This window comes from Tupaia chinensis, unplaced genomic scaffold (genome assembly GCF_000334495.1).
Source record: "Tupaia chinensis unplaced genomic scaffold, TupChi_1.0 Scaffold138644_1, whole genome shotgun sequence".
Classification (NCBI taxonomy): Eukaryota; Metazoa; Chordata; class Mammalia; order Scandentia; family Tupaiidae; genus Tupaia; species Tupaia belangeri.
The window spans coordinates 101989-111683 of NW_006198536.1; the positions used below are offsets into that span (position 1 = coordinate 101989).

Here is a 9695-nt window from a genome sequence, read left to right on the forward strand (position 1 = left end):
GGGAAAGGAGACGCGCCTTGGGAACTGTTTACGCGCACACGCACATGCTCTGGGTATGTGTATTTGGGAGAGTGGAATGGCCAACACCTAACCATCACACCTAATCATTGTCACAAGCCTTGCCCAGTTCAGACAGGCCTTTATGGGGTTAGGGGACGTTGGGTATTAATGGGTGATTACTGTCAGAAAAGGGAATTTGAGATGCCATATTTCACACACACTCACTAATGAACAGAGAGAAATGAGACATGGTCTCTTCTCCCTCCAGCCAACCTGAGTGGACCCCAGAGTGGGCAGTAATGATCCCAGGGTCTGGGGTGAGTAAAGGCGTACCTGTGTATCTTTCCTGCCACGTGTGGGGAGGGGCGTCCAACTGGGGGTGCTGCAGACCTCACTCTTCCATTTAACTCTCTGCCTATCTGGTATCAGGGTAATTAGCATGAGTGACTAAGGCGGGATGCTGGTGAGAAGGAGGTGTTGGGCAAAGCGCAGAGCAGAGAGGCCGGGAGGGAAGAAGGGAGAGAGGGAGGAAGGGAGGGAGGGAGGGAGGGAGGGAGAGCCACAGCCCAGGGAGCGTCAGGTGGGTAAGATCAGGTGGGTGAGGGCGTTCCATGGGCGGAGCTGCTCTAGACCTGCCAGGTCTCTTACCGGCTCCTCCAGCTGGGACAGCTCTGCTGCTTCACCCAGTTGTGGGTGAGACTCGGGTTCTGGGTTCTGGGCTCCGGAATCAGGGCTTGTGCTGGGACAGACTTGCCTCTAAGTGGGAGCTCCAGAGCAGGGGGCAGCCCTGGGCAGCCCTCAGGGCCAGGTTCAGCCTTCCAGCCGACAGCCTCTCAGCCTCTGTTTTGCCTCTTCCCCTTACAGCCCTCCTGCTTCTGGAGCCTGCCAAGATGGGGCCGCTGAAGGAGGGAGGTTGAGCCACAGCCCAGGGAGCGTCAGGTGGGTAAGATCAGGTGGGTGAGGGCGTTCCATGGGCGGAGCTGCTCTAGACCTGCCAGGTCTCTTACCGGCTCCTCCAGCTGGGACAGCTCTGCTGCTTCACCCAGTTGTGGGTGAGACTCGGGTTCTGGGTTCTGGGCTCCGGAATCAGGGCTTGTGCTGGGACAGACTTGCCTCTAAGTGGGAGCTCCAGAGCAGGGGGCAGCCCTGGGCAGCCCTCAGGGCCAGGTTCAGCCTTCCAGCCGACAGCCTCTCAGCCTCTGTTTTGCCTCTTCCCCTTACAGCCCTCCTGCTTCTGGAGCCTGCCAAGATGGGGCCGCTGAGGCCCAGCCCAGGCCCTGGGGGACAACAGTTGCTGCTGCCCCCCTTGCTGCTGTCACTGCTGCTTCTGCTGGCTCCAACCCCAGGCCATGCCACTCGGGTGGTGTACAAGGTGCCAGAGGAACAGCCACCTAACACCCTCATTGGGAGCCTTGCAGCCGACTATGGTTTTCCAGACGTGGGCCACCTCTACAAACTAGAGGTAGGCGCCCCATATCTTCGCGTGGATGGTAAGACGGGTGACATTTTCACCACCGAGACCTCCATTGACCGTGAGGGACTCCGAGAATGCCAGAACCAGCTCCCCGGTGACCCCTGCATCTTGGAGTTTGAGGTGTCTATCACAGACCTCGTGCAGAATGGTAGCCCCCGGCTGCTGGAGGGCCAGATTGAAGTACAGGACATCAACGATAACACGCCCAACTTCGCCTCACCGGTCATCACTCTGGCTATCCCTGAGAACACCAACATCGGCTCGCTCTTCCCCATTCCACTGGCATCAGACCGTGATGCTGGCCCCAACGGCGTGGCATCCTACGAGCTACAAGCTGGGCCCGAGGCCCAGGAGCTCTTTGGGCTACAGGTGGCGGAGGACCAGGAGGAGAAGCAGCCACAGCTCATCGTGATGGGCAACCTGGACCGCGAGCGCTGGGACTCCTACGACCTCACCATCAAGGTGCAGGATGGCGGCAGCCCCCCGCGGGCCAGCAGTGCCCTGTTGCGGGTCACCGTGCTCGACACCAATGACAACGCCCCCAAGTTTGAGCGGCCCTCCTATGAGGCTGAGCTGTCTGAGAATAGTCCCATAGGCCACTCTGTCATCCAGGTAAGAGGCTCCTCCATCTAGCTCACTGTCAAGGTTACCCACCTTTAGAAATGGAAGTCCACCTGAACCAGGTAAGGGTTCCCTTTATGTAAGGGCAAAACTGCCAGAATTCTACGTTGAGACCCCTCCCTAGCCCCAGCCAGGTGAGACCTTCCCATGGCTCCCCTTCTCTGCCCAACAAGTGTTATGATCTCCCTCCCCTACCAAGCTAAGCCAATGACAGTGACTTAGCGTCTGAGCAATAACCCTATTCTCACCCGCAAGGCACACAAAAATTAGGAAAACTTCTGAGAAGTGAAACCCCTTTCCAAGTCAAACGAAATCCTTCTCCCTCAGCCAGGTGAGCTGAGATAGAACAGAGGAACCACTTATCCAGGCAGAATCTCTCCTGAGATGAGAATATTTTCCCAGGTAGGGATGGTTTTCCTTTAGCCAGATGAGATTTTCCGGACGGGGAAGGACATAGCATCTCTTTATCCCTCTTTGACAAAGTCACATGAGATCATTTTAGCCAGGGGGGTCCTTGGAGTTCTGAAAACCCATAGCAGGTTACCTGACATCTGCCACCTCCCCTAGGCATGGGACACCCATGGGTGTGGAGCGCCCAGCACAGTAGGGGGTTAGTTGCCTCTGTTGAAAGCTCCTTGTACCCCTTTCCATGGGAACTGCCCCAGGGGCTGGACAGCTTGGTGGGGCTAGGGCCTGGAAGGGAGCAAAGAAAGCGTCTCTGCAGACAGGTGGGTGTATCTCCCGATGTCATCTCAGCCCTGGCCTCCTGCCAGCCTCGGTTCCTTTCTCCTTCCCCATGGGTTGAAGCTGCCTCTGTCTTTGATGTGAGGGAGCTGAGGAGGCCTTAACCTCCCCTGCACACCGTTACCTGTCCTGGGAAACTCTTCATCCTAGGTCCTCAAGCTGGGGCAGAGGGTGGGCATTTCAGCCAGGTTAGTGGCGAACTAGAACCTGGAAAAGAGAGACAGGGAGAAAAGGAGACAGACAGTCGAGGAGGACGAATAATAATAGCGTAGGTGCCAGGTACTGTTCTAAACATATTATGTGGATTATATCACTTAATCCTTACAGTTCAAGGTAAGCATTATCCCCGTTTTACAGATGGAAAACTGAGCCCATAGAGACGAAGAAACTTGCTTGATAACACACAGGTGATGGCCTGTGTGTTATCATCTTACCATGTCCAAGAGTCTGGCTCCAGAGCCTCTGTGGGTAACACCTTTACCACCTCCTGGGGGATGAAGCAGAAGAACAAGGCAGAGTGGGCCGAGAAGAGAGGATGGGCGAGGCAGTGTGGGAACGAGGCAGACTCAGAGCTGAACAGGGGTGGGAGGGACAGAGACCAGTGGGGAGGTGAGATGGCGAGAGGCAGATGAGAAGCCAAGTGACCAAACTGGAGACGGGGAGATGGCGGGGATCAGAACCATGAGGTTGGTGGCAGAGACTGGACAGGGGGGAAGAGAACCTGCTAGGTTTGGCACTCACAGGTAAGAGCAGAGACCGGAGTAGCTGGGCAACCACTGCCCAGGAATGTCCACTGTAGGAAGCAGGTATGGCTAGAGACTCCTTCCCAAGAGGAAGGAGAAAAGACCAACAGTGGCTTGAGGGCCTACTGTGTTAGCACTGAGTTTTTTTTTGAGAGGTTTTTGCTATAGGGCGCGTGCACTCGCCAGGCAGACAGAGAGAGACAGAGACAGAAAGCAAGAAATCACCCCCCGGGGGGATGGCCATGCCGCAATCCCTTCTCTTCCATTCTAAAAATATGGAACGCTTCACGAATTTGCTTGTCATCCTTGTGCAGGGGCTATCTAATCTTCTCTGTATCGTTCCAATTTTAGCATATGTGCTGCCGAAGCGAGCACAGCACTGAGTTTTCAGACACAGATAAATAAGGAGGGAGCGAGGGACAATCAAAAAGACAAATAAATACTATTTAGGGAGCACTTCCCATGTGCCAAGGGCAGCATTAAGCCTTTTTGCATGTGTTACCTATTCAATCCTCACCACAGGCCTATGAGATAGGTTCTATTATTATCCTCATTTTACACATTTGGAGACTGATGCTTGGAGGTGGTTAAATAATTGGCCCAAGGTCATATAGTCACTTGGGAAATTGAAGAGCTGGAATTTGAACCCAGGATCCTTTTCTTTTGCTCTGGAAATACTTGGCCACATTGTGCCTGTTCTCCTGCTTCCCCCATAGCTGTCACATTGTGTCTGGCTATGACTAATGCCAGTGGTCGTGTTTCTCCCTAACTGGCGTTACCTTCTGGCCTTCCCACCTGGTTCCTGTTGCCCCATTACCACCCATGTTTGTGTAGAGCTGGGCTGAGTGTGCGTCGGCCTTGGCGTGGGAGGGCGTGCCCACTGCAAAGGGACAGACAGTTCATTGTTTGATGCTGGGAGACCAGCCTACTGCCAGCAGCCTCTGTGGCCTGCACCGACCCCTCCCTCCTGGCTGCAGGCTCATGCCAGATTCCTCACATCGGTGCCTCTCTAGTGCCAGCCAGGAGGAGAAGGAGCTTCTGAAACAGGTTTCCCCGGTTTGACAGAGCAGTGGGTGGGCCCAGCCTGGCAGGCTCTCTCTCTGACCCACATCCCTACCTGGCTGCTTTCAAAAGAAATTCCCCTACCTATGGCCTCCAGGTGGGCAGGGGTCTCCGCTCATGCATGCAAACACACACATGTTCAAACACGGACACCTTCTCACATGATCACACAGTCTCACACATATGTACGTGCATGCACATGTGCCTATTATACACATACCTGTGTACACGTACGCCATGTCTACTCCTTCCACTTTTCCATCTCTTCACAAGGATTGGAGCCAGGTTAGTTAGATGGAAGGGCTTCCCTTCCTCATCTCCATATTGGGGTGGTTGCTTGAAGGAATAAGAAGCGGAGTCTCATTCTGCCCTGCCCCATCTCTTGTACTTGCCTGTAGCACTCTCGAGGATCTGCAGGCTGCATCTAGGCTCTTCAGGAAAATAGGTTAGTAATGCCTGCCAGAGTCAGGTCGGGAAAAGGCAGCACGTGCACTGCCTTTGGAAAGGGTGCTATGTTAGGTCGGTCGTGTCTGCCATGCTCTTTGAAAAGGACGTTGACCACATGTGTGTCCCTTAATTTTCCATCCCAGACTAACTCATCCCCGGTCTCCTTGCTTTTCTCTCCTGCCCTGTAGGTGAAGGCCAATGACTCGGACCAAGGTGCTAATGCAGAGATCGATTACACATTTCACCAGGCGCCCGAAGTGGTGCGGCGTCTTCTACGACTGGACAGGAACACTGGACTTATCACTGTTCAGGGTCCCGTGGACCGTGAGGATCTAAGCACCTTGCGCTTCTCAGTGCTTGCCAAGGACCGAGGTGCCAACCCCAAGAGTGCCCGTGCCCAGGTTGTTGTGACCGTGAAGGACATGAATGACAACGCCCCCACCATTGAGATTCGAGGCATAGGGCTGGTAACGCATCAAGACGGGATGGCCAATATCTCAGAGGATGTGGCCGAGGAGACGGCTGTGGCCTTGGTGCAGGTATCTGACCGAGACGAGGGAGAGAATGCAGCTGTCACCTGTGTGGTAGCAGGTGACGTACCCTTCCAGCTGCGCCAGGCCAGTGAGACAGGCAGTGACAGTAAGAAGAAGTACTTCCTGCAGACCACCACTCCGCTTGACTATGAGAAGGTCAAAGATTACACCATCGAGATCGTGGCTGTGGACTCCGGCAACCCCCCACTCTCGAGCACTAACTCCCTCAAGGTGCAGGTGGTGGACGTCAATGACAATGCACCCGTGTTCACCCAGAGCATCACTGAGGTCACCTTCCCAGAAAACAACAAGCCTGGTGAAGTGGTCGCCGAAGTCACGGCCAGCGATGCTGATTCCGGCTCCAATGCTGAGCTGGTGTACTCTCTGGAGCCTGAGCCAGCTGCCAAGGGCCTCTTTACCATCTCACCTGAGACTGGAGAGATCCGGGTGAAGACATCCCTTGACCGGGAACAGCGGGACAGCTACGAGTTGGAGGTGGTGGCAGCTGACCGCGGCAGTCCTAGCCTCCAAGGCACAGCCACTGTCCTTGTCAATGTGCTGGATTGCAATGACAATGACCCCAAATTTATGCTGAGTGGCTACAACTTCTCAGTAATGGAGAACATGCCGGCACTGAGTCCAGTGGGCATGGTGACTGTCATTGATGGGGACAAGGGGGAGAATGCCCGGGTGCAGCTGTCAGTGGAGCAGGACAACGGTGACTTTGTTATCCAGAATGGCACAGGCACCATCCTGTCCAGCCTGAGCTTTGATCGAGAGCAACAAAGCACCTACACCTTCCAGCTGAAGGCAGTAGATGGTGGTGTCCCACCTCGCTCTGCTTACGTTGGTGTCACCATCAACGTGTTGGACGAGAATGACAATGCGCCCTTTATCACTGCCCCCTCCAACACCTCCCACCGGTTGCTGACCCCCCAGACACGTCTTGGTGAGACGGTCAGCCAGGTGACAGCTGAGGACATTGACTCTGGTGTCAATGCTGAGCTGACCTACAGCATTGCTGGTGGCAACCCTTATGGACTCTTCCAGATTGGGTCACATTCAGGTGCCATCACCCTGGAGAAGGAGATTGAGCGGCGCCACCACGGGCTACACCGTCTAGTAGTGAAGGTCAGTGACCGTGGCAAGCCCCCACGCTATGGCACAGCCTTGGTCCACCTTTATGTCAATGAGACCTTGGCCAACCGCACACTGCTGGAGACCCTCCTGGGCCACAGCCTGGACACGCCACTGGATATTGACATTGCTGGGGATCCAGAATATGAGCGTTCCAAGCAGCGTGGCAACATCCTCTTCGGTGTGGTGGCTGGAGTCGTGGCTGTGGCCTTGCTCATTGCCCTGGCAGTGCTTGTGCGTTACTGTCGGCAGCGGGAGGCCAAGAGTGGCTACCAGGCTGGTAAGAAGGAGACCAAGGACCTGTACGCACCCAAGCCCAGCGGCAAAGCCTCCAAGGGAAATAAAAGCAAAGGCAAGAAGAGCAAGTCCCCGAAGCCCGTGAAACCAGTGGAGGACGAGGATGAGGCTGGGCTGCAGAAGTCCCTCAAGTTCAACCTGATGAGCGATGCCCCTGGGGACAGTCCCCGCATCCATCTTCCCCTCAACTACCCACCAGGCAGCCCTGACCTAGGCCGCCACTACCGCTCTAACTCCCCACTGCCTTCCATTCAGCTGCAGCCCCAGTCACCCTCAGCCTCCAAGAAGCACCAGGTGGTGCAGGACCTGCCGCCTGCAAACACTTTCGTGGGCACTGGGGACACCACGTCCACGGGCTCCGAGCAGTACTCTGACTACAGCTACCGCACCAACCCCCCCAAATATCCCAGCAAGCAGGTAGGCCAGCCCTTTCAGCTCAGCACACCCCAGCCCCCACCCCACCCCTACCATGGGGCCATCTGGACTGAGGTATGGGAGTGACACAGCAGGTGTATTGTGCCTGCCAAGTTCACTAACCTATGTGGGGGCCAGCTGAGTCGGCAGTAGGAGGTAGGACCACAGGTCTGGGCGTGTTGGGGCCTTGGTAATGACCCTGCCACCTTGCCCAGGCATGGGGGATTGGGCTGAGTGAAAATTGAGGGAGGTATGCTCTGTGGTCTCTTCCTTCTCCCTCCTTCCCCACCGAGGAGAGACCTGTGACTTGTCATATCCTCAGACGCTGGACCAGCTTCTGGGTCTTGCATATGGGGGCTGATGGGCAGGCGAGCCCATCAGAAGGGGAGGGAAGTGGCAAAGAAATCTATTCCAGCCGTAGGTGCGTCTCTGGAGGGGAAACAGGGAGGCCTGAGTGCTGGTGGGAATCTGGGTAGGGAATCATCCAGGGAGGGGACCTCCCCATTTGTGCCTTCTATATGTACTGCGTGTTCCTCTTGTCCTTGTCCCCAGTCTCCTGGGGCTGGGCCCCACTTTCCCTTCCCCGGCCCCATATATATTGATACTTGTCCCTGACAATAAAGTTCTCTATTTTTGAAGTTTTTGTTTCTTATTTTCCTGGAACTGAGAGAAGAAGTGAGAGAGACTGGAAGCAGCCCCTTGTCCTCAGGTCCTGCCTCAATTTCCCTATCCCTTCTCTCCTTTCCACTTCTTAGAACTGCCTATTCTACCCGGCCTATCTTAGTTTACCATCTCCCCATCACCTGCCTAGCCGTATACCAAAGTGCCTTTCTAAACAGCCTTCAAACAGAGGGGTCTGGCACGGTGTCCCCTTGCTCATGTTTGCGAGGCCTTTTCCCTAGGAATGACACCCTTCACCAAGAACGGGCAGCTGAGATGCACCCAAGTCCTGCTCTTTCTCTACTGTCCCAGACTTGATTTTCCCAATCTGCCCAAACAGAATAGCCCTTGAGAAATATCAGACCAGAACACCTGGTAGAGAGTGGTGGTCATCTGTCTGCCTCAGGTGAAGGCAGAGAACCTCTGATTATGCCAGTCACCTTCCTGTAGGGCAAGATCTTCCCCCAAGTCCCTTTCCGAGCCTCTTCTTCCCAGCAGCACTCAGCACCCAGCAATTAGCTGGTGTCACCCCACCATGATCACCAGCCTGAGCTGCAGGGCTGGAAAGAATTCCAAGTCCTTTGCGTCTACCCCCTTGTCCACCATAGGGCCCTCCCTGCTGAGGCTTCCTACCAGACTTCTGCCTCCTGCCTGTCATGCACCCCCGCCCCTTCCTTTTGCTCCTTGCACTGGCCACCCTGGGCAGCTGGCTTTCACTCTCTCTCTCTCCATCTCTCACTTCTTGCTCTCCTGGGTCTTCCCTGTCTCTGGTTATACCTGAGGGGGAGGGAGGCTAAATTGGAGGTGAAGGGCCTCAGGTCCTAGGGGAGGCTCTGAGGCCAGAGGTAACCTATCTCCGTGGTGACTGAAGAGGTTCGAGACACTCCCAAGAGGTCCAAGGCGCCAGCTCTGTCCTCTGATTCCATCCACAAACTCTCCAATGCCCTGGGTACCTCCAAGTCAAAACTCCTGGAGGCTTTGGAGGAGTGGGGCATGGGGAAATGAGATCTGGTTACATCTCATTTCTCCTGGACGAATCGGTCCTCTCTAGGGTAACCTGCAACTCCTGACCTCCTGTTCTTTGTCTCTCATTTGTATCCTTTTCATACTCATCAGCTTCTTCGTCTCTTTTTCTTTCTCAGGGAATGAGAGATGGTTCCTTACTCAGCCCCAACCCAACCCAACCTAATCCACCCACATGAAGCTTCTCCCAACATTCAGACACAACCAAACCACCAAGCCTGTTGTTATCATCCAAACACACAAGCCAAGTTCCAGCTGTGTGCTCAGCATGGTACTAGACCCTGATGAAAAGATGGCTCTTACGGGACCAGCAGTTAGCGTAATGGCTATGTCGCTGGACTCCCATGTAGTCGACCACGGTTCGCATCCCGGACCCGGTGACTTAAAACTCATGCTGGGCACGTGTGCGTGCGTGCCCAAGATCCTAAGAGGAGAATGGAAGAGAAGGGATTGTGGCGTGACCATCCCCCCGGGGGGTGATTTCTCGCTTTCTGTCTCTCTGTCTCTGTCTGTCTGGCGAGTGCACGCGCCCTATAGCAA

At 55.1% G+C, this 9695-nt stretch overlaps 1 protein-coding gene and 1 non-coding gene across 4 annotated transcripts in view; one reads left to right on the plus strand and one right to left on the minus strand.

The window, feature by feature from the left end:
* Positions 1-283: 283 nt before the first annotated feature.
* PCDH1 (protocadherin 1) overlaps positions 284-9695 on the plus strand; it is a 17527-nt gene continuing 8115 nt past the window's right edge. The window contains exons 1-3 of one of the 3 annotated variants that reach the window (XM_014592828.2): positions 284-317; positions 1224-2086; positions 5280-7475. In XM_014592828.2, coding sequence (XP_014448314.1) covers positions 1250-2086; positions 5280-7475 — 3033 coding nt within the window. In that variant the 5' untranslated portion in view covers positions 284-317; positions 1224-1249. Of the gene's footprint in view, positions 318-1223; positions 2087-5279; positions 8111-9695 lie in introns of those variants that run through there. The other 2 variants (XM_014592830.2, XM_014592829.2) reach the window with 2 other exon arrangements.
* Positions 3852-3957, minus strand: LOC114004566 (U6 spliceosomal RNA). The gene has a single exon (XR_003546691.1). It is a non-coding gene; the product is annotated as a U6 spliceosomal RNA (small nuclear RNA).